This window comes from Strongylocentrotus purpuratus, unplaced genomic scaffold, assembly GCF_000002235.5.
Source record: "Strongylocentrotus purpuratus isolate Spur 01 unplaced genomic scaffold, Spur_5.0 spur5_scaffold_20, whole genome shotgun sequence".
NCBI classification, from domain to species: Eukaryota; Metazoa; Echinodermata; class Echinoidea; order Camarodonta; family Strongylocentrotidae; genus Strongylocentrotus; species Strongylocentrotus purpuratus.
The window spans coordinates 52,313,593-52,340,907 of NW_022145606.1; the positions used below are offsets into that span (position 1 = coordinate 52,313,593).

The following is a 27,315-nucleotide window of genomic DNA, read 5'->3' on the forward strand; positions in this document are numbered from 1 at the left end:
GTCTTTTCGTATGGGAAACATTTCAGTTTATATCTCAGATAATTTCTTTTCTTTTGTAAGATCAGTATGGATCTAGGTTTACAAGAGTCACACCCCAAATCCGTAATCACAAACTCTTTTGCCGTACTATTTCTCATAGTATTATAACTATTACTTCCTCCAAGAGCAAAAGTTTCAATACTTGACAATAGAACATGGATATACGGGACGGTAAAACTATTCTCCTCTTAATTACTGCTTGCATCGGACACGTACCAGGGAAGATCATTAGACCATTGGATAGCAAGTTAAACAGATACCAGAGCACTGTACCGACTGAAGTCATAACTGAAATATATTATGTCACTGATCAAACAACTACAAAATCTACTAGTAGTGTATCCACGGGTACAACGGGAACTCCGCTCTTAGATCCTACACTTCTGCCATCAAGCGAGTCACCATCACAAACTACAACCGTTGTGTTGGCAACTTTGACAAGAGAATCCACAAGGACTATCTCAATCTTAACCACCTTCCGAAAGACAACGGTATCGCCTACTGGCAGTTATTCTCCATTTACGAGCGCGACAAAGAACCAACATTTCCAAGCAACAAGTGAACATTTTTCGACAGATGATTCTAAATTCACCAGTCCAAGCCATGGCCACACAGATCCCCCTTTGACATCATCCTTTTTGGCTAGTACAGACCAGTCAGGTACATCCATAAGAATGATGTCAACATTGGCTATATCACATCAGCTAGAGTCACTCTATGTTGCCGAAGACAGAATCAATGAGGACAGAATTTCCTCGGACGGAATCAATAAGGACAGATTTACCAAAGATAGAAGACCTTAGGACAGAGCCACTCATGAGGACAAGGAGACCTATTCAATACAGAGAGGAATGGCAACCCTGGAACTGATGAACCACATGGTAAATGTCGATTCTTATATGATGTCAAACTATTGTTCCCCTCTTCTCTTTCTTCCTGTCTATCTCTGTCACTCTAGTTAGTTTTCTATCTCACCCTCCCTGCAAATTATCGTTTCCTCCATGGCATGCAGAAATCTGATATGGATTTGTTCTTATCTACATGTCATCATTGACAGCTGTTCAATATCTGCTAATTTGTATAATTATTAATTCTTTTTTTTTGTTTAGTTACAGAAGAACCCTCGGTGTGGCACAACCCTACAGCTTTCTTTTCACTTGCTGTCTCCATAGTCTTCCTCATTCTCATCATGTTGATAATCTGCTGCATCATATGCCACCAGATGAAGGATGCAACCAAGACAGAAGATGGGTATAACCAGAGGTTCATTTTACTACAGATGCATGCTCTTCGACGTGTTGGACCGAGCCCTGGTGTCCAGGCTCTACCACAGAGTGAGATAGAGATGGGGTATGTATCAGAACAGAACTGGGATGAGAAAGAGATGGAGAGACCCAGTATACCAATCATTGCCTGGCTTTGAGAAGTCCACCTAAACTGGGATGAGAAAGAGATGGAGAGACCGAGTATACCAATCATTGCCTGGCTTTGAGAAGTCCACCTAAACTGGGATGAGAAAGAGATGGAGAGACCGGGTATACCAATCATTGCCTGGCTTTGAGAAGTCCACCAAAACTAAGATGAGAAAGAGATGGAGAGACCGGGTATACCAATCATTGCCTGGCTTTGAGAAGTCAACTCAACCTTCCTTGTCTTTATTCTTTGTTTCTTGGTACTAATGAGATGGTAACAGGCAGCTTGCCATACAGTTGGAATGGAGTTGGTACTGCAACCAATATTTGCTGGGAAAAAGTGTAAAACCAAGAAGCGTAAAAACAGGACTCGGATGAGTAGATTGTTGATGGTCTTAAATGTACATCTAGAAAATAGTTTGCATAAATTAATGGATTTCCTGCCGGTACGCTCATGATCATTGGCTTCGCCCATGTAGTTACCTGAATAATCTATCATCACATTTACTAAATCATCTAGGATGCCAATTACGAAATCATTAAAAAATTGTTAAAGAACCTACTTAGCAATTTTAGGTATCATTAAAAATCCTTTAAGAAGTCAGAAAAACACGAACTAGAGAACTCATATCCTATCAGACTGACAGGCCACATGACCAATAATACCAAGTAATGCCAATCTGCTGGACCATGAGAAAAGCTGTCAGAAGGCCCATGAGAGCGACATGCTGGTTTCGTGGATTGTTGATTCTGTGGGCCTTCTCAGTTCTCTTCAGACGGCCAGTCGATATATTGGTCTCTCATTCTTGTGGGCCGTAGCAATTCCTGTCCCTTTAAATGCCTTTATAAGTAAACTCAAAATAAAGACCTAAAGATTATTGATAGATAAGATTGGTTGCAATCACAGACAAGTTAATACATGTCCATACACCTCTCACTTCCCTTTGTTATGCCAAACACACACAATCATTAAAGGGACTGGTTAATACATGTCCATACACCTCTCACTTCCCTTTGTTATGCCAAACACACACAATCATTAAAGGGACTCGTCATTTTACTCCATTATATCATCAACAAGTTTATTTTAGATATCACATCTCATGTTTGATAAAAAACTGTACTTACATAATAATAAGATGTTCATAATCAATCAATTTCTGTTCCTTTTTTCCATTTAATTATTATTTTAAAGTAAAAATACACGACATTCTAATGTGACACTTACACGATATTGCAAGATAAAACCCTGTGTGTTATTTGTACATGGGCTCGGAACCTGCCCAAAGAAAAGGTTTACAAGGAAAAATAGCATGTAGTGAAACAATTGCCATGGTACAAGCACAAAAGTAAGAATGACTTTTTACTGAAAGTTTGAGCAAAACTGGACTTGGAAATTCATAGATCTCTGAATGTGGAGAGTATTTATATGCATTGTCATGTGAGCAGACTTTTCATATTATGGTGTGAACTCAATTATTTGTTGATTACAGTAAATTAATGAAACTGAAAATAATGTTACACACGAAGGAATAATAGTGGTTTAATGATGTATTTTCTGTATTATTTTATAGATAGGACATTCAGCATTGGTCTATAATTTCATTACTCAGAAGAAACAGAACGAAAAGAATTTATTGTGATGGTTCTTTGTACAACATCACATGCGAATTCTCACTTTATATGTAGTATAGAGCTATATTAAAACTGACATGTACACAAGTAAACTTGACTTTCACAAATTCAAAGTGTATTATTCAGTGTCTACTGTTTCTAAAAAACATTCAACAATTTCCCTGACTTTCCTGCATCCTATCATATAAATCAATTCCCCTATGCTGAAAAAGATCAGAAAGTCTGTGTGGAAAATAAATGGAAACAATTTCTTACATATGCCAGCTGACAAATTTATTTCATAACAAGTCTAAATTAAAAGATTTACTTTGATAGACCTGAGGTCAATGTACTGTATGTATGCGTGTATATTCTAAGTTACCACTAATTCTAACTAACTAAAGCAGGGGATAACATGCACTGATACACTCTTCAGAAATAATTGAAATATTAGCTTTTGCAGCTTTTTATTTTTCTGCAACAGAAGTCTGTACTTTATTTCAAATCAAGTCCAGACAAAAAGAAAAGGTCAAAAAAGGTTAAAGGTGAAAGAACTTTGGCAGGGAAAAAGCTAGGGCCAAGAACTCTAGAAACTGAAGTCAGAGCAAAAACCCGTTTTCTGATCAAAGCTAGCTCCCATGATGATCTTGGTCTATGATAAAGCCAAAATCCACACCAGATTTGTGTAAGATCTAGAAAAGGTTTTGATGCATTGGTTCAACAATAGAACATTTTCATTCATGAAACGATCTAAGGGGAAGTCTACTCCTGATATTAAAGGGACTGTATCAGCAGTTTCCATGTGCAGAAGGCCATAATTCGCTGCCACCAGACTTGGTGGAAATACCATTAATGGGACTGGAGTACAAATCTGCACACAGCAAACCCGTTGATCAGTCAAGAATTCCCCCCTAATCTCTCGGATAATACTCAAGAGTTTTCGGGTAACGGGGGAAAGCAAAGCATTACATAAGGTCTAATGGTCATAAAACTCAAGGCTAACCCGGGTGATTGACAACACCTGTTGTTGGGTTAACACCCAGACGGTGTCGAATTCCCCATGAGAGCTGACTACTGAGTGTCTTTAAGTTGGTTTTAATATAAGCAGACAAATGAGACAAACAGATCAGTGAAAGTTTGAACAAAATCAGATGACAAATAAGAAAGTTATCAATTTTTGAAGTTGCAATTTAAATCAAACACAAATTGGCAACACTGTGACATATCTTGCTAGCTCCTCTCCAATTCCTTCTGTACAGAAATTTTCATGAACTTTTATTTTCTTAGTTATTGGTGACAGAATAAATTAAGATTACAGGGGTTGTATAAAAAAACGTATTTGCAATAATTATATCGAGGGTAAATGTATGATTGCAAATTGTCAATGGGCGATTGGGAAGGAAGCTGGAAAGATTCGTCACAGAGATGCCAATATGTCTTTGATTGATAGCAACTTTTTAAAATTTGAATTTTTCATTTATCATCGGTATTAGCTCAAACTTTCACTGACCTGTTTTTTTGTCACTTTTTGCTTCTATTAAAACCAACTTAATATCAGGGCGGACTTCCCCTTTAAGACTACATAATGTCATAAATCCATTGATAATGATGATCAAGATGAGGAAAAAAAAAAAGAAGGAATTATAATATATTCTACAATATATGTACACATGTATGCTTTCTATGCTGCTACAAACACTAACATAATCATGACTACAACATCTAGGCCAGTAGATGGGCACACAGAGACATTTTGGTCAAAACTCATTTAGTTTTTTCATGAAACAATAAGCACAAAGAATTGATAAACGATACCCTGTTACTGTTATAGATATGGATGAAAATACAATCTGAAATGTATCATGTGTAGTCCAGGCATTCTGTGAAAAAAGGGGTCAACCTCCCACTAATTGCAACAGAAAGTCTGTCAACTGTTTTATACCCAGAAATATGTCCTCTATAACATCAAAAGTCTTAAGGAATCCTGGTGGGGGGAAGTTCCATGGCGGCCATTTTTCAAAATGGCACCCATGAATCTGATATTTCCTTATATCTCTGCTTCTGAATAACATAGATATTTTAAGTGCTAAACATACATTTTCAGGGACAAGGAATCAAATGAAACCCATTTCGGTAAGGTAAACTTGACAAAAAAGCTGAAATGCCGGGCAGTGAGAGAAAGGTCAATACTCTGAAAATTGTTTTTCAGTATTACACAATGCACATACAGTATGAGTCCAGTGCATCTATACTTGCCATGGTCACACAATGAAAATATAGTCATTCCGATGTGACATCTGAGGTTCAGCCCAAGATAATTTGATTGTAATGTAGCATACACATTATTCCACAACATATTTCACAATCATTATTCTCTGGTAAACCTCAATATAGATGTCACATAGATCTTTATAACAAATAATTTGGATTTGAAATTCATTTCAATTTTTACAAATTTGCTAATATAGCTTCTACAATATGAAATTGAAGTGCCTTCCCCACTTAAGGACACTAAATTGCCTTTCTTAAGAAACGACAGACATGTGCCAGTCAAATTGACACAAAATCATAATTTAAACCAGAATGTCAGTGCTTCTTCTATTTAGTTCTGGAGCATGGAACACAAAGGTTTGTTAAAACATTGTTGAGGCATTTTACAAAAAGGGTACTAAATTCTTCATTCCCCGTGTATCTAAACTCGGGACTTCCACATTGTTAGAGTGTAAAGGTGCTCTGTTGAACAGCCAAAGCTGGTTCAGGTTTATTGTTCACATGCCTCATACAGATTGCACTGTAGCCAATAGTTTTGACAATGGCAAGAAACCAGTATGAACATGCCTGTCAGACCGACTTGCTTGCTGACACAGCAGTATGAACATGCCTGTCAGACTGACTTGCTTGCTGATACAGCAGTATGAACATGCCTGTCAGACTGACTTGCTTGCTGATACAGCAGTATGAACATGCCTGTCAGACTGACTTGCTTGCTGATACAGCAGTATGAACATGCCTGTCAGACTGACTTGCTTGCTGATTCAGCGGTTGGTGATTTGCTTGCTAGCTTGCCTTTGGAGCTTGACTTTACAATCTTTAACTTTCTCCTGACCTCTGCTTGCCTTCTGAGGGCGCTATTTAGAATGTTTGCACCCCACATCCAGGTGTTCCTAGGAATCTGTCTTGCAATCCAGGACTAGAGAGAGAGAGAGAGAAAGATCAAATAAGGCAATCAAGTTAGCGTAAAAATTAAAAATTAGTAGGCAGGACCTTCTCATGTATTTTCATCATAAAAGGAACAACATTGTCAGACATTGTACCAATTTTGAATGGAGTTTAACTTCTCCATCTCAATGGGTTAGACTAAGGGGGAGGGGGAGTATCATGTATCCTTTAAATTCCTCAATTACTGAGAATGTGCTCTAAATAATACATTAAGAATCTACATGTATGAAAATAATAAAGAGACATCTCTCAGTTCGGGTAACAGGATTTTTTTTTAAACATACATTTATATGATTTTAGTTGTTACCTTCCAGCATGATTATCAATTGACTTTGAACCGGTACACTATATTTCCTTTAAAAGTAATAGACTAAGGAACATAATATAAATGGATATGTACTTCTCAACTCTTATTAATCAGTAACAAAAACAATGATTCCAGAATCTTATTCATCTTTGAAAATCATTAGCCTGATAACAATTGACACAAAATGATAATTAGATCATATTCCTTAGAATCAAGAGTTAATCATATGTACCTGCACAGCATGAGGCCAATACCCTGCTGTTCTGTTAGCGATTCCAATGCTTGCTACTGCATGCTTAGCATATACAGCTGCAGAAGGGATCAAGAAACGAGATCTGGGCATCGTCTCTCCAAAGTCAGCCATCTTTGTTGCTACATACGAGGGCAGCAGAGTCTGAACGATGATCCCATAATCCTTGTATTCATACTCTAATGCTTGTGAGAACACATCAACGTAGGTCTGTAACAAACAAGAAGTTATAATGGTAATTACTTCATCAAATGCTTGTGGAGCACATAAAGGTAGGTCTGTAACTATCCTTACCCCTCCTCCTCACCCCTCATCCTAGCCCCTCCTCCTCGCTCCTCCTCCTAGCCCTCCTCCTCTCCCCTCCTCTCCTCCTCTCCCCTCCTCCTCACCCCTCCTCCTCACCTCCTCCTCCTCACCCCTCCTCCTACCCCTCCTCCTCACCTCCTCCTCCTCACCCCTCCTCCTAGCCCCTCCTCCTAGCCCCTCCTCCTCACCCCCTCCTCCTAGCCCCTCCTCCTCGCTCCTCCTCCTAGCCCTCCTCCTCTCCTCCTCTCCCCTCCTCTCCCCTCCTCCTCACCCCTCCTCCTCCTACCCCTCCTCCTCACCACCTCCTCCTAGCCCCTCCTCCTAGCCCCTCCTCCTAGCCCTCCTCCTCACCCCTCCTCCTCGCCCCTCCTCCACACCTCCTCCTCCTCGCCCCTCCTATCCCTCCTCCTAGCCCCCCTCCTCTCCCCTCCTCCTCCTCACCCCTCCTCCTCACCTCCTCCTCCTAGCCCCTCCTCCTCTACCCTCCATACCCCTCCTCCTCACTCCTCCTCCTCACCCCTCCTCCTCCTTACTCCTCCTCCTCACCCCTTCTCCTCCTTACTCCTCCTCCTCACCCCTCCTCCTCACCCCTCCTCCTCACCCCTCCTCCTCACCTCCTCCTCCTCACCCCTCCTCCTCACCCCTCCTGCTTACCCCTCCTCTACGCCCCTCCTCCTCATCCCTCCTCCTCACCTCCTCCTCACCCCTCCTCCTCGCCCCTCCTCCTCGCCCCTCCTCCTCTACCCTCCATACCCCTCCTCCTCACCCCTCCTCCTCACCTCCTCCTCCTCACCCCTCTTCCACACCCCTCCTCCATACTCCTTCTCCTCACCCCTCCTCCTCCTTACTCCTCCTCCTAACCCCTTCTCCTCCTTACTCCTCCTCCTCACCTCCTCCTCACCCCTCCTCCTCACCCCTCCTCCTCACCCCTCCTCCTCACCCCTCCTCCTCACCCCTCCTCCTCCTCACCCCTTCTCCTCCTTACTCCTCCTCCTCACCCCTCCTCCTCACCCCTCCTCCTCACCCCTCCTCCTCACCTCCTCCTCCTCACCCCTCCTCCTCACCCCTCCTGCTTACCCCTCCTCTACGCCCCTCCTCCTCCTTACTCCTCCTCCTAACCCCTTCTCCTCCTCACCCCTCCTCCTCACCCCTCCTCCTCATCCCTCCTCCTCACCTCCTCCTCACCCCTCCTCCTCGCCCCTCCTCCTCGCCCCTCCTCCTCTACCCTCCATACCCCTCCTCCTCACCCCTCCTCCTCACCTCCTCCTCCTCACCCCTCTTCCTCACCCCTCCTCCATACTCCTTCTCCTCACCCCTCCTCCTCCTTACTCCTCCTCCTAACCCCTTCTCCTCCTTACTCCTCCTCCTCACCTCCTCCTCACCCCTCCTCCTCACCCCTCCTCCTCACCCCTCCTCCTCACCTCCTCCTCCTCACCCCTCCTCCTCACCCCTCCTGCTTACCCCTCCTCTACGCCCCTTCTCCTCCTTACTCCTCCTCCTCACCCCTTCTCCTCCTTACTCCTCCTCCTCACCCCTCCTCCTCACCCCTCCTCCTCACCCCTCCTCCTCACCTCCTCCTCCTCACCCCTCCTCCTCACCCCTCCTGCTTACCCCTCCTCTACGCCCCTCCTCCTCATCCCTCCTCCTCACCTCCTCCTCACCCCTCCTCCTCGCCCCTCCTCCTCGCCCCTCCTCCTCTACCCTCCATACCCCTCCTCCTCACCCCTCCTCCTCACCTCCTCCTCCTCACCCCTCTTCCTCACCCCTCCTCCATACTCCTTCTCCTCACCCCTCCTCCTCCTTACTCCTCCTCCTAACCCCTTCTCCTCCTTACTCCTCCTCCTCACCTCCTCCTCACCCCTCCTCCTTACCCCTCCTCCTCACCCCTCCTCCTCACCCCTCCTCCTCCTTACTCCTCCTCCTCACCCCTCCTCCTCACCCCTCCTCCTCACCCCTCCTCCTCCTTACTCCTCCTCCATACTCCTCCTCCTCACCCCTCCTCCTCACCTCCTCCTCCTCACCCCTCCTCCTCTACCCTCCATACCCCTCCTCCTCACCCCTCCTCCTCACCCCTCCTCCTTACTCCTCCTCCTCACCCCTCCTCCTCACCCCTCCTCCTCACCCCTCCTCCTCACCCCTCTTCCTCACCCCTCCTCCATACTCCTCCTCCTCACCCCTTCTCCTCACCCCTCCTGCTTACCCCTCCTCTACGCCCCTCCTCCTCACCCCTCCTCCTCACCTCCTCCTCCTCGCCCCTCCTCCATACTCCTCCTCCTCGCCCCTCCTCCTCTACCCTCCATACCCCTCCCCCTCACCCCTCCTCCTCACCCCTCTTCCTCACCCCTCCTCCATACTCCTCCTCACCCCTCCTCCTCCTTACTCCTCCTCCTCACCCCTCCTGCTTACCCCTCCTCTACGCCCCTCCTCCTCACCCCTCCTCCTCACCTCCTCCTCCTTGCCCCTCCTCCATACTCCTCCTCCTCGCCCCTCCTCCTCTACCCTCCATACCCCTCCTCCTCACTCCTCCTCCTCACCCCTCCTCCTCACCCCTCCTCCTCCTCACCTCCTCCTCCTCACCCCTCCTCCTCGCCCCTCCTCCTCTACCCTCCTCACCCCTCCTCCTCACCCCTCCTCTACACCCCTCCTCCTCACCCCTCCTCCTCCTTACTCCTCCTCCTCACCCCTTCTCCTCCATACTCCTCCTCCTCGCCCCTCCTCCTCGCCCCTCCTCCTCGCCCCTCCTCCTCACCCCTCCTCCTCACCCCTCCTCCTCGCCCCTCCTCCTCACCCCTCCTCCTCACCCATCTTCCTTACCCCTCCTCTGTCTCACCTTACATGCTGAGTATAGGGCTAGTTGTGGGCTGGGATGAATGGACGTTCCTGAGGAGACATTCACCACTACTCCACACTTCCTCTCAACCATCTGAGGTAGAACAAGCTTTGTCATCTACACAGCAAACAAAGTAATAAGAAATAAAGGGTTATTAGGGGACTAATGGAAAATTGCTGAAGGCTTGATCATACATAATGTGGTTAAGCCCTATTTTACATGATTATAAAATAGATGGTTATGAATAGTGTTGTAACATCACAGATATTTCCAATTCCGTTTAACCGCTAGTCAAAAACGGGCGGTTTTTGGTTAAACGATTTAAAAAAAAACTTTAACAAAAAAAATGGCATCAGTGAAGTATTGTGCTAGTATTTCAAGGCTGGAAACTTAGTTTTACAAGTCAACTTCTCAATCTACAATCTTGTAAATGATTGTTATCGTGTAGATTGTTGCTCTGCAATTCAACATTCAACAGTCAGGGCTTACTTATGATGACTATAATGTTAGCAAAACTTAATTCATCAGCTTCATAAAGAAAGTGAAACCCAGTCATTATTCCAAAGCATGCTCGACAGTAAAGGCTCTGTTTTTGTTTGGTGATTTTGTTTCTAATTATGTACATTTTCGATTTTCCAATTAAAAAAAAATATTCAAAATAAAAAAGGGAAACAAAACCGTCCAATTGAAAACGGATAGTGCCATGGATGGTCGGATACTGGACAGTTAAACATTTGACCACAGCACTAGTTATTAATAAATGACTATGAATGGGAAGTAGGGATGACAAGTGTAAGAAAGAGACGCTATGCATACTCATATACCTGAGTGCTATCAGATACAAAAAGCACACTACACATGATTAATTTCCTTTTGCCACAGCCGTTTTTTTTTTTGGGGGGGGCCAGTTTACATGTACATATCACATGGCAATGAGGCCTCACTTCTACAGAGATGATAATTGATACATCTACAGGTACATGAAGCAGAGAAGACATTCATTGTAAGGCAAATAAATAATATCAATTGTCATGATGATCTGTCTAATGATGATTTTGCTGATTTATTTATTAATTTTTTTATTTAAAATGGTTTATTTCATTAAAAAACATTCGCGGCCCGAGAGCTGAAATGCAATTTCTTTTACAAAGTATACATTAGTGACAAAGTAAAATTACACGTAAAACATTATGCATGGTAGCATTATGGTAGCAAAATTGGAATTCGTTTGTACATATGATATATAATTGTGCTTCAATTGTGATGGTGATGACTAGTATGATGAGTATGATTGAGAGCAATTACCATGGTAGCAGCTCCAATATTGATATTGATGAGTTGTCTTATACGATCTGCATCCATCTCAAGGAAGAGCTGTGGATAATCCATGGCACCAACATTGTTCACTGTCAAGAGAGAGAGAGGGGGTAAGAGAGAGGGGGATTAAGAGACAGGGGGGTTAAGAGAGAGGGGGAATTAAGAGAGAGGGGGAATTAAGAGACATGGGGATTAAGAGACAGGGGGTAAGAGAGAGGGGGATTAAGAGAGAGGGGGGATTAAGAGAGAGGGGGTAAGAGAGAGAGGGGGATTAAGAGAGAGGGGGAATTAAGAGAGAGGGGGATTAAGAGAGAGGGGGATTAACAAACTGATCTCAATGCAGTCTGCACAGAGCATAACAATTAATTTCAAAGATAAACTCAACATTTAATATTAATAATAATAATTGGATTTATATTTGGGCTATTGCCCTCGGCACGCCTCGGGCAATAGCACAATTTTTAACCTTCCCTTGAGCTTATATAAACAACTATTTCTCTAAAAGCAGTCATTAATACTGTACTATTAAATTGTAAATATTTATGCCACTGTCACAACCACACAATAGACTCCCCCTCCCATAGTGTAATATATATATATCAACGTTTTTAAACGAGCCCATGTACTTTTGAGAGAAGTTGAACACATATTTATTTAGGCTTCTTTTTACTTGTGAATTTTGTCAATGACTGTCAAGGCTCTGTACACTGAATATTTACCTAAGATACCTATCTGCATGCCCTGTAGTTTAGTTGAGATGTCTTCATATATCTCAGATCCAAGGCTGAAATCTGCTTTAATCACATGAGTCTTTACTCCATAGAAAGATTCTAAAATAGAAACATTAACAAAAGATTACTAACATTTATGATAGTGTTTCTTGTACTACAAATATTGATGAAATATGAATAAAACAATGTCTATATTATTATTATGAGATATTTAAGATCCAGGCTGACATTTGTTTTGTTTCTATTATGCAACATTCATTCATTCAATATAACCTGTTTTTGGACTAGAACATGTATCATGAATAAACATAGCATTAGAAATATCACAGTGCCAATTTGAGGAGTGGAATTGTCCTTACCGATCTCTGAAGCCACCTTCCTGAGTTTCTCATTAGAGCGACTGATAAGAATGATGTTCACTTACCGATCTCTGAAGCCACCTTCCTAAGTTTCTCATTAGAGCGACTGATAAGAATGATGTTCACTTACCGATCTCTGAAGCCACCTTCCTGAGTTTCTCACTAGAGCGACTGATAAGAATGATGTTCACTTACCGATCTCTGAAGCCACCTTCCTGAGTTTCTCATTAGAGCGACTGATAAGAATGATGTTCACTTACCGATCTCTCAAGCCACCTTCCTGAGTTTCTCATTAGAACGACTGATAAGAATGATGTTCACTTACCGATCTCTGAAGCCACCTTCCTAAGTTTCTCATTAGAGCGACTGATAAGAATGATGTTCACTTACCGATCTCTGAAGCCACCTTCCTAAGTTTCTCATTAGAGCGACTGATAAGAATGATGTTCACTTACCGATCTCTGAAGCCACCTTCCTGAGTTTCTCATTAGAACGACTGATAAGAATGATGTTCACTTACCGATCTCTGAAGCCACCTTCCTGAGTTTCTCATTAGAGCGACTGATAAGAATGATGTTCACTTACCGATCTCTGAAGCCACCTTCCTGAGTTTCTCATTAGAGCGACTGATAAGAATGATGTTCACTTACCGATCTCTGAAGCCACCTTCCTGAGTTTCTCATTAGAACGACTGATAAGAATGATGTTCACTTACCGATCTCTGAAGCCACCTTCCTGAGTTTCTCATTAGAGCAACTGATAAGAATGATGTTCACTTACCGATCTCTGAAGCCACCTTCCTAAGTTTCTCATTAGAGCGACTGATAAGAATGATGTTCACTTACCGATCTCTGAAGCCACCTTCCTGAGTTTCTCATTAGAGCGACTGATAAGAATGATGTTCACTTACCGATCTCTGAAGCCACCTTCCTAAGTTTCTCATTAGAGCGACTGATAAGAATGATGTTCACTTACCGATCTCTGAAGCCACCTTCCTGAGTTTCTCATTAGAGCGACTGATAAGAATGATGTTCACTTACCGATCTCTGAAGCCACCTTCCTAAGTTTCTCATTAGAGCGACTGATAAGAATGATGTTCACTTACCGATCTCTGAAGCCACCTTCCTGAGTTTCTCATTAGAGCGACTGATAAGAATGATGTTCACTTACCGATCTCTGAAGCCACCTTCCTGAGTTTCTCATTAGAGCGACTGATAAGAATGATGTTCACTTACCGATCTCTGAAGCCACCTTCCTAAGTTTCTCATTAGAGCGACTGATAAGAATGATGTTCACTTACCGATCTCTGAAGCCACCTTCCTAAGTTTCTCATTAGAGCGACTGATAAGAATGATGTTCACTTACCGATCTCTGAAGCCACCTTCCTGAGTTTCTCACTAGAGCGACTGATAAGAATGATGTTCACTTACCGATCTCTGAAGCCACCTTCCTGAGTTTCTCACTAGAGCGACTGATAAGACTGATGTTCACTTACCGATCTCTGAAGCCACCTTCCTGAGTTTCTCACTAGAGCGACTGATAAGACTGATGTTCACTTACCGATCTCTGAAGCCACCTTCCTGAGTTTCTCACTAGAGCGACTGATAAGAATGATGTTCACTTACCGATCTCTGAAGCCACCTTCCTGAGTTTCTCACTAGAGCGACTGATAAGACTGATGTTCACTTACCGATCTCTGAAGCCACCTTCCTAAGTTTCTCATTAGAGCGACTGATAAGAATGATGTTCACTTACCGATCTCTGACGCCACCTTCCTGAGTTTCTGACTAGAGCGACTGATAAGAATGATGTTCACTTACCGATCTCTCAAGCCACCTTCCTGAGTTTCTCACTAGAGCGACTGATAAGACTGATGTTCACTTACCGATCTCTGAAGCCACCTTCCTGAGTTTCTCACTAGAGCGACTGATAAGAATGATGTTCACTTACCGATCTCTGAAGCCACCTTCCTTAGTTTCTCACTAGAGCGACTGATAAGAATGATGTTCACTTACCGATCTCTGAAGCCACCTTCCTGAGTTTCTCACTAGAGCGACTGATAAGACTGATGTTCACTTACCGATCTCTGAAGCCACCTTCCTAAGTTTCTCACTAGAGCGACTGATAAGACTGATGTTCACTTACCGATCTCTGAAGCCACCTTCCTAAGTTTCTCACTAGAGCGACTGATAAGACTGATGTTCACTTACCGATCTCTGAAGCCACCTTCCTAAGTTTCTCACTAGAGCGACTGATAAGACTGATGTTCACTTACCGATCTCTGAAGCCACCTTCCTAAGTTTCTCACTAGAGCGACTGATAAGACTGATGTTCACTTACCGATCTCTGAAGCCACCTTCCTAAGTTTCTCATTAGAGCGACTGATAAGAATGATGTTCACTTACCGATCTCTGAAGCCACCTTCCTAAGTTTCTCATTAGAGCGACTGATAAGAATGATGTTCACTTACCGATCTCTGAAGCCACCTTCCTAAGTTTCTCATTAGAGCGACTGATAAGAATGATGTTCACTTACCGATCTCTGACGCCACCTTCCTGAGTTTCTGACTAGAGCGACTGATAAGAATGATGTTCACTTACCGATCTCGGAAGCCACCTTCCTGAGTTTCTCATTAGAGCGACTAATAAGAATGATGTTCACTTACCGATCTCTGAAGCCACCTTCCTTAGTTTCTCACTAGAGCGACTGATAAGAATGATGTTCACTTACCAATCTCTGAAGCCACCTTCCTGAGTTTCTCACTAGAGCGACTGATAAGAATGATGTTCACTTACCGATCTCTGAAGCCACCTTCCTGAGTTTCTCACTAGAGCGACTGATAAGAATGATGTTCACTTACCGAACTCTGAGCCTATTTCCTGAGTTTCTCACTAGAGCGACTGATAAGAATGATGTTCACTTACCGATCTCTGAAGCCACCTTCCTGAGTTTCTCGTTAGAGCGACTGATAAGAATGATGTTCACTTACCGATCTCTGAAGCCACCTTCCTGAGTTTCTCGTTAGAACGACTGATAAGAATGATGTTCACTTACCGATCTCTCAAGCCACCTTCCTTAGTTTCTCACTAGAGCGACTGATAAGAATGATGTTCACTTACCGATCTCTGAAGCCACCTTCCTGAGTTTCTCACTAGAGCGACTGATAAGACTGATGTTCACTTACCGATCTCTGAAGCCACCTTCCTGAGTTTCTCACTAGAGCGACTGATAAGAATGATGTTCACTTACCGATCTCTGAAGCCACCTTCCTTAGTTTCTCACTAGAGCGACTGATAAGAATGATGTTCACTTACCGAACTCTGAGCCTATTTCCTGAGTTTCTCACTAGAGCGACTGATAAGAATGATGTTCACTTACCGATCTCTGAAGCCACCTTCCTGAGTTTCTCGTTAGAGCGACTGATAAGAATGATGTTCACTTACCGATCTCTGAAGCCACCTTCCTAAGTTTCTCATTAGAGCGACTGATAAGAATGATGTTCACTTACCGATCTCTGAAGCCACCTTCCTGAGTTTCTCACTAGAGCGACTGATAAGAATGATGTTCACTTACCAATCTCTGAAGCCACCTTCCTGAGTTTCTCACTAGAGCGACTGATAAGAATGATGTTCACTTACCGATCTCTGAAGCCACCTTCCTGAGTTTCTCACTAGAGCGACTGATAAGACTGATGTTCACTTACCGATCTCTGAAGCCACCTTCCTAAGTTTCTCATTAGAGCGACTGATAAGAATGATGTTCACTTACCGATCTCTGACGCCACCTTCCTGAGTTTCTGACTAGAGCGACTGATAAGAATGATGTTCACTTACCGATCTCTCAAGCCACCTTCCTGAGTTTCTCACTAGAGCGACTGATAAGACTGATGTTCACTTACCGATCTCTGAAGCCACCTTCCTGAGTTTCTCACTAGAGCGACTGATAAGAATGATGTTCACTTACCGATCTCTGAAGCCACCTTCCTGAGTTTCTCACTAGAGCGACTGATAAGACTGATGTTCACTTACCGATCTCTGAAGCCACCTTCCTAAGTTTCTCACTAGAGCGACTGATAAGACTGATGTTCACTTACCGATCTCTGAAGCCACCTTCCTAAGTTTCTCACTAGAGCGACTGATAAGACTGATGTTCACTTACCGATCTCTGAAGCCACCTTCCTAAGTTTCTCACTAGAGCGACTGATAAGACTGATGTTCACTTACCGATCTCTGAAGCCACCTTCCTAAGTTTCTCACTAGAGCGACTGGTAAGACTGATGTTCACTTACCGATCTCTGAAGCCACCTTCCTAAGTTTCTCATTAGAGCGACTGATAAGAATGATGTTCACTTACCGATCTCTGAAGCCACCTTCCTAAGTTTCTCATTAGAGCGACTGATAAGAATGATGTTCACTTACCGATCTCTGAAGCCACCTTCCTAAGTTTCTCATTAGAGCGACTGATAAGAATGATGTTCACTTACCGATCTCTGACGCCACCTTCCTGAGTTTCTGACTAGAGCGACTGATAAGAATGATGTTCACTTACCGATCTCGGAAGCCACCTTCCTGAGTTTCTCATTAGAGCGACTAATAAGAATGATGTTCACTTACCGATCTCTGAAGCCACCTTCCTTAGTTTCTCACTAGAGCGACTGATAAGAATGATGTTCACTTACCAATCTCTGAAGCCACCTTCCTGAGTTTCTCACTAGAGCGACTGATAAGAATGATGTTCACTTACCGATCTCTGAAGCCACCTTCCTGAGTTTCTCACTAGAGCGACTGATAAGAATGATGTTCACTTACCGAACTCTGAGCCTATTTCCTGAGTTTCTCACTAGAGCGACTGATAAGAATGATGTTCACTTACCGATCTCTGAAGCCACCTTCCTGAGTTTCTCGTTAGAGCGACTGATAAGAATGATGTTCACTTACCGATCTCTGAAGCCACCTTCCTGAGTTTCTCGTTAGAACGACTGATAAGAATGATGTTCACTTACCGATCTCTCAAGCCACCTTCCTTAGTTTCTCACTAGAGCGACTGATAAGAATGATGTTCACTTACCGATCTCTGAAGCCACCTTCCTGAGTTTCTCACTAGAGCGACTGATAAGACTGATGTTCACTTACCGATCTCTGAAGCCACCTTCCTGAGTTTCTCACTAGAGCGACTGATAAGAATGATGTTCACTTACCGATCTCTGAAGCCACCTTCCTTAGTTTCTCACTAGAGCGACTGATAAGAATGATGTTCACTTACCGAACTCTGAGCCTATTTCCTGAGTTTCTCACTAGAGCGACTGATAAGAATGATGTTCACTTACCGATCTCTGAAGCCACCTTCCTGAGTTTCTCGTTAGAGCGACTGATAAGAATGATGTTCACTTACCGATCTCTGAAGCCACCTTCCTGAGTTTCTCGTTAGAACGACTGATAAGAATGATGTTCACTTACCGATCTCTCAAGCCACCTTCCTGAGTTTCTCACTAGAGCGACTGATAAGAATGATGTTCACTTACCGATCTCTGAAGCCACCTTCCTAAGTTTCTCATTAGAGCGACTGATAAGAATGATGTTCACTTACCGATCTCTGAAGCCACCTTCCTAAGTTTCTCACTAGAGCGACTGATAAGACTGATGTTCACTTACCGATCTCTGAAGCCACCTTCCTAAGTTTCTCATTAGAGCGACTGATAAGAATGATGTTCACTTACCGATCTCTGAAGCCACCTTCCTAAGTTTCTCATTAGAGCGACTGATAAGAATGATGTTCACTTACCGATCTCTGAAGCCACCTTCCTAAGTTTCTCATTAGAGCGACTGATAAGAATGATGTTCACTTACCGATCTCTGACGCCACCTTCCTGAGTTTCTGACTAGAGCGACTGATAAGAATGATGTTCACTTACCGATCTCGGAAGCCACCTTCCTGAGTTTCTCATTAGAGCGACTAATAAGAATGATGTTCACTTACCGATCTCTGAAGCCACCTTCCTTAGTTTCTCACTAGAGCGACTGATAAGAATGATGTTCACTTACCAATCTCTGAAGCCACCTTCCTGAGTTTCTCACTAGAGCGACTGATAAGAATGATGTTCACTTACCGATCTCTGAAGCCACCTTCCTGAGTTTCTCACTAGAGCGACTGATAAGAATGATGTTCACTTACCGAACTCTGAGCCTATTTCCTGAGTTTCTCACTAGAGCGACTGATAAGAATGATGTTCACTTACCGATCTCTGAAGCCACCTTCCTGAGTTTCTCGTTAGAGCGACTGATAAGAATGATGTTCACTTACCGATCTCTGAAGCCACCTTCCTGAGTTTCTCGTTAGAACGACTGATAAGAATGATGTTCACTTACCGATCTCTCAAGCCACCTTCCTTAGTTTCTCACTAGAGCGACTGATAAGAATGATGTTCACTTACCGATCTCTGAAGCCACCTTCCTGAGTTTCTCACTAGAGCGACTGATAAGACTGATGTTCACTTACCGATCTCTGAAGCCACCTTCCTGAGTTTCTCACTAGAGCGACTGATAAGAATGATGTTCACTTACCGATCTCTGAAGCCACCTTCCTTAGTTTCTCACTAGAGCGACTGATAAGAATGATGTTCACTTACCGAACTCTGAGCCTATTTCCTGAGTTTCTCACTAGAGCGACTGATAAGAATGATGTTCACTTACCGATCTCTGAAGCCACCTTCCTGAGTTTCTCGTTAGAGCGACTGATAAGAATGATGTTCACTTACCGATCTCTGAAGCCACCTTCCTAAGTTTCTCATTAGAGCGACTGATAAGAATGATGTTCACTTACCGATCTCTGAAGCCACCTTCCTGAGTTTCTCACTAGAGCGACTGATAAGAATGATGTTCACTTACCAATCTCTGAAGCCACCTTCCTGAGTTTCTCACTAGAGCGACTGATAAGAATGATGTTCACTTACCGATCTCTGAAGCCACCTTCCTGAGTTTCTCACTAGAGCGACTGATAAGACTGATGTTCACTTACCGATCTCTGAAGCCACCTTCCTAAGTTTCTCATTAGAGCGACTGATAAGAATGATGTTCACTTACCGATCTCTGACGCCACCTTCCTGAGTTTCTGACTAGAGCGACTGATAAGAATGATGTTCACTTACCGATCTCTCAAGCCACCTTCCTGAGTTTCTCACTAGAGCGACTGATAAGACTGATGTTCACTTACCGATCTCTGAAGCCACCTTCCTGAGTTTCTCACTAGAGCGACTGATAAGAATGATGTTCACTTACCAATCTCTGAAGCCACCTTCCTGAGTTTCTCACTAGAGCGACTGATAAGAATGATGTTCACTTACCGATCTCTGAAGCCACCTTCCTGAGTTTCTCACTAGAGCGACTGATAAGAATGATGTTCACTTACCGAACTCTGAGCCTATTTCCTGAGTTTCTCACTAGAGCGACTGATAAGAATGATGTTCACTTACCGATCTCTGAAGCCACCTTCCTGAGTTTCTCGTTAGAGCGACTGATAAGAATGATGTTCACTTACCGATCTCTGAAGCCACCTTCCTGAGTTTCTCGTTAGAACGACTGATAAGAATGATGTTCACTTACCGATCTCTCAAGCCACCTTCCTTAGTTTCTCACTAGAGCGACTGATAAGAATGATGTTCACTTACCGATCTCTGAAGCCACCTTCCTGAGTTTCTCACTAGAGCGACTGATAAGACTGATGTTCACTTACCGATCTCTGAAGCCACCTTCCTGAGTTTCTCACTAGAGCGACTGATAAGAATGATGTTCACTTACCGATCTCTGAAGCCACCTTCCTTAGTTTCTCACTAGAGCGACTGATAAGAATGATGTTCACTTACCGAACTCTGAGCCTATTTCCTGAGTTTCTCACTAGAGCGACTGATAAGAATGATGTTCACTTACCGATCTCTGAAGCCACCTTCCTGAGTTTCTCGTTAGAGCGACTGATAAGAATGATGTTCACTTACCGATCTCTGAAGCCACCTTCCTAAGTTTCTCATTAGAGCGACTGATAAGAATGATGTTCACTTACCGATCTCTGAAGCCACCTTCCTGAGTTTCTCACTAGAGCGACTGATAAGAATGATGTTCACTTACCGATCTCTGAAGCCACCTTCCTGAGTTTCTCACTAGAGCGACTGATAAGACTGATGTTCACTTACCGATCTATGAAGCCACCTTCCTGAGTTTCTCACTAGAGCGACTGATAAGACTGATGTTCACTTACCGATCTCTGAAGCCACCTTCCTGAGTTTCTCACTAGAGCGACTGATAAGAATGATGTTCACTTACCGATCTCTGAAGCCACCTTCCTGAGTTTCTCACTAGAGCGACTGATAAGACTGATGTTCACTTACCGATCTCTGAAGCCACCTTCCTAAGTTTCTCATTAGAGCGACTGATAAGAATGATGTTCACTTACCGATCTCTGACGCCACCTTCCTGAGTTTCTGACTAGAGCGACTGATAAGAATGATGTTCACTTACCGATCTCTCAAGCCACCTTCCTGAGTTTCTCACTAGAGCGACTGATAAGACTGATGTTCACTTACCGATCTCTGAAGCCACCTTCCTGAGTTTCTCACTAGAGCGACTGATAAGAATGATGTTCACTTACCGATCTCTGAAGCCACCTTCCTTAGTTTCTCACTAGAGCGACTGATAAGAATGATGTTCACTTACCGATCTCTGAAGCCACCTTCCTGAGTTTCTCACTAGAGCGACTGATAAGACTGATGTTCACTTACCGATCTCTGAAGCCACCTTCCTAAGTTTCTCACTAGAGCGACTGATAAGACTGATGTTCACTTACCGATCTCTGAAGCCACCTTCCTAAGTTTCTCACTAGAGCGACTGATAAGACTGATGTTCACTTACCGATCTCTGAAGCCACCTTCCTAAGTTTCTCACTAGAGCGACTGATAAGACTGATGTTCACTTACCGATCTCTGAAGCCACCTTCCTAAGTTTCTCACTAGAGCGACTGGTAAGACTGATGTTCACTTACCGATCTCTGAAGCCACCTTCCTAAGTTTCTCATTAGAGCGACTGATAAGAATGATGTTCACTTACCGATCTCTGAAGCCACCTTCCTAAGTTTCTCATTAGAGCGACTGATAAGAATGATGTTCACTTACCGATCTCTGAAGCCACCTTCCTAAGTTTCTCATTAGAGCGACTGATAAGAATGATGTTCACTTACCGATCTCTGACGCCACCTTCCTGAGTTTCTGACTAGAGCGACTGATAAGAATGATGTTCACTTACCGATCTCGGAAGCCACCTTCCTGAGTTTCTCATTAGAGCGACTAATAAGAATGATGTTCACTTACCGATCTCTGAAGCCACCTTCCTTAGTTTCTCACTAGAGCGACTGATAAGAATGATGTTCACTTACCAATCTCTGAAGCCACCTTCCTGAGTTTCTCACTAGAGCGACTGATAAGAATGATGTTCACTTACCGATCTCTGAAGCCACCTTCCTGAGTTTCTCACTAGAGCGACTGATAAGAATGATGTTCACTTACCGAACTCTGAGCCTATTTCCTGAGTTTCTCACTAGAGCGACTGATAAGAATGATGTTCACTTACCGATCTCTGAAGCCACCTTCCTGAGTTTCTCGTTAGAGCGACTGATAAGAATGATGTTCACTTACCGATCTCTGAAGCCACCTTCCTGAGTTTCTCGTTAGAACGACTGATAAGAATGATGTTCACTTACCGATCTCTCAAGCCACCTTCCTTAGTTTCTCACTAGAGCGACTGATAAGAATGATGTTCACTTACCGATCTCTGAAGCCACCTTCCTGAGTTTCTCACTAGAGCGACTGATAAGACTGATGTTCACTTACCGATCTCTGAAGCCACCTTCCTGAGTTTCTCACTAGAGCGACTGATAAGAATGATGTTCACTTACCGATCTCTGAAGCCACCTTCCTTAGTTTCTCACTAGAGCGACTGATAAGAATGATGTTCACTTACCGAACTCTGAGCCTATTTCCTGAGTTTCTCACTAGAGCGACTGATAAGAATGATGTTCACTTACCGATCTCTGAAGCCACCTTCCTGAGTTTCTCGTTAGAGCGACTGATAAGAATGATGTTCACTTACCGATCTCTGAAGCCACCTTCCTGAGTTTCTCGTTAGAACGACTGATAAGAATGATGTTCACTTACCGATCTCTCAAGCCACCTTCCTGAGTTTCTCACTAGAGCGACTGATAAGAATGATGTTCACTTACCGATCTCTGAAGCCACCTTCCTAAGTTTCTCATTAGAGCGACTGATAAGAATGATGTTCACTTACCGATCTCTGAAGCCACCTTCCTGAGTTTCTCATTAGAGCGACTAATAAGAATGATGTTCACTTACCGATCTCTGAAGCCACCTTCCTGAGTTTCTCGTTAGAGCGACTGATAAGAATGATGTTCACTTACCGATCTCTGAAGCCACCTTCCTTAGTTTCTCACTAGAGCGACTGATAAGAATGATGTTCACTTACCGATCTCTGAAGCCACCTTCCTGAGTTTCTCATTAGAGCGACTGATAAGAATGATGTTCACTTACCGATCTCTGAAGCCACCTTCCTGAGTTTCTCACTAGAGCGACTGATAAGAATGATGTTCACTTACCGATCTCTGAAGCCACCTTCCTGAGTTTCTCACTAGAGCGACTGAAAAGAATGATGTTCACTTACCGATCTCTGAAGCCACCTTCCTGAGTTTCTCGTTAGAGCGACTGATAAGAATGATGTTCACTTACCGATCTCTGAAGCCACCTTCCTGAGTTTCTCATTAGAGCGACTAATAAGAATGATGTTCACTTACCGATCTCTGAAGCCACCTTCCTGAGTTTCTCGTTAGAGCGACTGATGAGAATGATGTTCACTCCATGATGAGCTAATTCCATAGCATATGCTTTACCTATACCGTCGGTGGAACCAGTTACAACTGACAAGAGGAGAGCAAGAGAGAAAAGGGATCTAAGTAGAAATTAATGTAATGTTAATTGTTATTGTATAATTGTTTTAAATGGGGGCACGCTACAAGCGTCCTATCTTGCACCCCGGGGCAACATGTCTGATATTGATATTTATAATGCTATGTTTATTATGAAATTATGAAGAAAAACTGTGATAATGCCATTACGAGCTTGTAGCTCGCGCAGTTTTTCCTTCATAATCATTTTGCCTTCGGCGTAGACTAGAAGGGATCATATCTGATTGATACACGTCTGTAAAAACCCAATACACTCACTCACTCACTCTAGATGAAGTCATGCACAGCGAGAGTTAAAATATGGCTTGCAAGATTTTCAACATGGATGTCGATTTTGACCCATAATTTCCTAAAAAGGGACCATTAAACGGATTAATTCAGTCAAGTTGGTAAGTGGAACCGATGTATTATAGCTTAGGCCTAATTTAGAAAATAAAATGCATGGGATATGCATGAGGTAAAATGACATTTTGGGGGATTTTCGGGGCATAAAAATATGGCCATGGAATTAGCAAGGGAATGCGTATAGTCGGTTTCTGTCAAACTTCTCATATGGTTTATGGTATTACGCGCATGCACGACACCATAATCCATACGAGAAGATGCATAATTTTGGACTGATAGCTTCAGTTTAAGTTGCAAAGCTAGCGTAGAGTCGGTACTGAGCGACGATGTCGACATCGAAGCCTTAAACGGAGGCTTCCTGATTTCGGATGTGATCCAAATTCAGGTGGAAAATGTGATATATGATTATGATTAAAATTAGTAAAAAATTGGGCTAAATTTCCTTTGTTAAGAACAGTAGGGGCGCTGGTCCGAGAATGAGGATCGTCCTCATAAACGAGGATCGTCCTCATAAACGAGGATCGTCCTCATAAACGAGGATATCCTCATAAACGCGGACAAAATGCGTCCTCATATTTAACAAGGATCGTCTGCATTTTCGCATACGTTTTTTTTCATCGGCGCTCTACGGGTTTCGGGTTACCGAACCGCCCACTGGCAATGCCAAATTTGGATTCCCCAGGGGAGAATAACCCTAGTTGACCGTCTACTTTTATGGGTTGTCCGTCTTCCCAAGGATTTATTGCTCATAATGTGAAGGTCTCTGTACAAAGTCAATGTAAAATGCATCAAGAAAATCATCCCGGAATCCGTTTTTTGCATCGCCAACGTGCCGATCAAAAATATGGAACATCTTCGTTTATGAAGACGATCCTTATTCTCGGACCAGTGCCCCTACTGAAGAATGGATATTCAACTGCTGAAGAATGGATATTCAACTGCTTAAAAAAATGGATACGGAACTACACTAGCGCCAAAATGTGCATAGAGTAAAAGAGGGGGTAATCGACCATCACCAGTTTTCGGCCAATCCGTTGGATGCATGGTAAAATCCCTTTAAAATACATCACATAACAGCATATCACATATGCCACACATACCATACCATGCCACACATACATGTACCATACCATGCCAGAGTTGCTGAAGAACCACATTTGCAATGAAAAATATATCTTAAAATATCACATTTTAGCGATGTGATCGGCGGTCCCGCTACCCGAATCTGAAAAATCAAGTATCTTAGGCGTGTCTGTAAGAAATATGGGTACCATAAAATGAGCTTTATTTCAAGTATTTTTTAGATTTAGAGCCTGATTTTGTGTTAGTCGCAAGCTCAAAAGTATCTCACCTAGTGCTGTAGTCAAACGTTTAACTGTCCGGTATCCGACCGCCCATGGCGGATTCCGATTTCAATTGGACGGTTTCGTTTTCCCGTTTTTTTTTTTTTTTTTCTTTTTTTTTTTTTTTTTTTAATAATTTTTTTTTTTTTTTTAATAATTTTTTTTTAATTTTTTTTTTTTAAAGTTTCGATTTATGCCCCTCCACCTTGCACTATGCCTGGCAATGTCTCCCAGCTCAGTAATCGGTGTGATGACTTACCACTTGGAAACTAGAACAACACTCCAATTTGTCTGTCATCTTGGTTTGAAAGTAATCTTTGTAATAGATCTCAATATATATTCATCCAAGTTTAACACATGGTGTACCACAAGGTTCTATCCTAGGTCCTCTACTTTTTTTCATTTACTTTAATGATCTTACACATTATTCTAAAACGACATTGTTACTATTATTTGTGACTAGTTCACAAGCACAAATCGGCGCCTTTAGTTAAATCACCTTCCTGCTTTTTCACACGGCCAAAAAAAAAAAAAAAAAAAAAAAAAAAAAAAAAAAAAAAAAAAAATTAATAAATCGTTTAACCGAAAACCGTCCGGTTTTGACAGGCGGTTAAACGGAATTGGAGATATCCGTGATGTTACAGCACTAATCTCACCGCATGTATTAAATCAATGCAGCCGGACACCGCAACGCACACACGATATCTCTGTCTAATTCAGATTCCAAATTCCGATCACCGCAGTACTAGTTTTCGGCCCGGCGAGCTGCGGCGTGGGATACCTGCTCTGCCCGCTAGTACTATAGATCAGCGTGGAAACGCATGGGGCGCGCGCGAGCTTCCTATATTGACTTTGTACATGCGGCCGAAAACTGGTTTCGTTATGCCGATATTAAACTGCCTCCGAAACAGTGAAAATTGAAATGAATATTGTCATGGCAATTCGTGATTTTTTTCTTGGATTCTTTTTTTTGTTTAAATAATAATAATATTTGCTTCATGATTTGAACATGAAATGATAATAAATAGGAAGTAAAGGGTCCAAAAAATAGGATTTTGTCTTAAGTGGACGAAAAACCCCTCCTTTACTCTAGATCTAGACTACAGTTCAATGCAAAATGAAAAATTGTCATTCTCATGCAAGCAAGCTTGACAAGTAGCCCCCGAAATGATTTAATTTTTTTCTTTCTGTGCTAGCTAGATCTAATGCAGCTATGTGTGGTCAGGCATGACTACCGTAGTCCGTACACGTAGTGCATTAGTCCGAGACACTGTGATGTATCTTGATCAATGTAAATCCATATCAATGTATGTACATGTAATGGCGCCACCTACTGGTATTATGCCAGACAAAGTGGCGCTAGTGCAGCAAGGTATCCAAAATATAGCCTACTAAAACAGACCCCAAATTTCAGACCCCAAATTTTGTGGTCATCATTACCCTAACCCTAACCCTAACCCTAACCCTAACCCTAACCCTAGAGATAATGATAAACACGTAGTGCGTACACACTTAGTCTAAGAGACAACATATTTCTCACATATAAATGAAGGTATGGGACTGAAATGTTTTTACCTGCCCACTCTCCGAATTCTTTGACAAGATCTCGTTTTGGTCTCAGTTTAGGATAAAGATGCATCCGGATAACATACTGCACCCTGTAACAGGTGACAATAACTTTCTTTGTCACATAGTAAGCTCCGATCAATGACAAGACCTCAGAGTAGATATGAAAACCGTTCGAAACTTGTCGGAAAAGAAGATCAAAACCATCTACCACTGCAGCCATGTTTACCACTAGTCTTTGTTTAAGGCTGTTAACAGTAAACAGATTTGTCATCTCTCTCTTTCTCTCTCTCCCTCTCTTTCTCTCTCTCTCCCTCTCTCTACCTCTCTGATATGCCTGCTCCCTGTCTATCTCAAGATTCAAGATTCAAGATTCAAGATTTTTTATTTCTTTCCACTTGCATAAAAAAACATTTCATTCAGTAACAGTAGTAACAAGTTCATCGTAAACTAGCATAAATACATTAACAATGAAACAGTTATAAAGACTTTAACAAATGTGGAAAAAGAGGTGGTCTGTTAAAAAAGCACAGCTTGTTAAAACACAGATCACCTTTACAGAAACAACATTTTTTTTTTAAAGAAGTAGGTTATATTACAGGGGGAGGGGACTAATATAATCTAGTTAGCTATACAGACTATAAATAAATATCAGATCTAC

General features: G+C 42.8%; 1 protein-coding gene and 1 long non-coding RNA gene across 2 annotated transcripts; one reads left to right on the top strand and one right to left on the bottom strand.

Moving 5' to 3' along the window:
- The first annotated feature begins 193 nt into the window (after positions 1–193).
- LOC115927550 lies at positions 194–3,221 on the top strand. The gene is made up of 2 exons (XR_004065725.1): positions 194–920; positions 1,149–3,221. It is a non-coding gene; the product is annotated as an uncharacterized LOC115927550 (long non-coding RNA).
- Positions 2,513–26,887, bottom strand: LOC583990 (inactive hydroxysteroid dehydrogenase-like protein 1). Its single transcript, XM_783875.5, has 7 exons — positions 26,664–26,887; positions 23,230–23,352; positions 12,014–12,124; positions 11,283–11,383; positions 9,978–10,094; positions 6,824–7,051; positions 2,513–6,255 (listed from the first exon to the last, which is right to left on the bottom strand). The coding sequence occupies exons 1-7, from the start codon at positions 26,875–26,877 to the stop codon at positions 6,079–6,081; spliced, it is 1,071 nt and encodes a 356-aa protein (XP_788968.2). The 5' UTR covers positions 26,878–26,887; the 3' UTR covers positions 2,513–6,078.
- Between the last annotated feature and the right edge of the window lie 428 nt (positions 26,888–27,315).

Coding starts and splice junctions, on each gene's coding strand:
- LOC583990 (XM_783875.5), bottom strand. CDS start 26,877: ATGGCTGCAGTGGTAGATGGTTTTGATCTTCTTTTCCGACAAGTTTCG. Junction 23,353..26,663: donor AGAATTCGGAGAGTGGGCAG/GTAAAAACATTT, acceptor TCCTCTTGTCAG/TTGTAACTGGTTCCACCGAC. Junction 12,125..23,229: donor GAAGGTGGCTTCAGAGATCG/GTAAGTGAACAT, acceptor TTTCTATTTTAG/AATCTTTCTATGGAGTAAAG.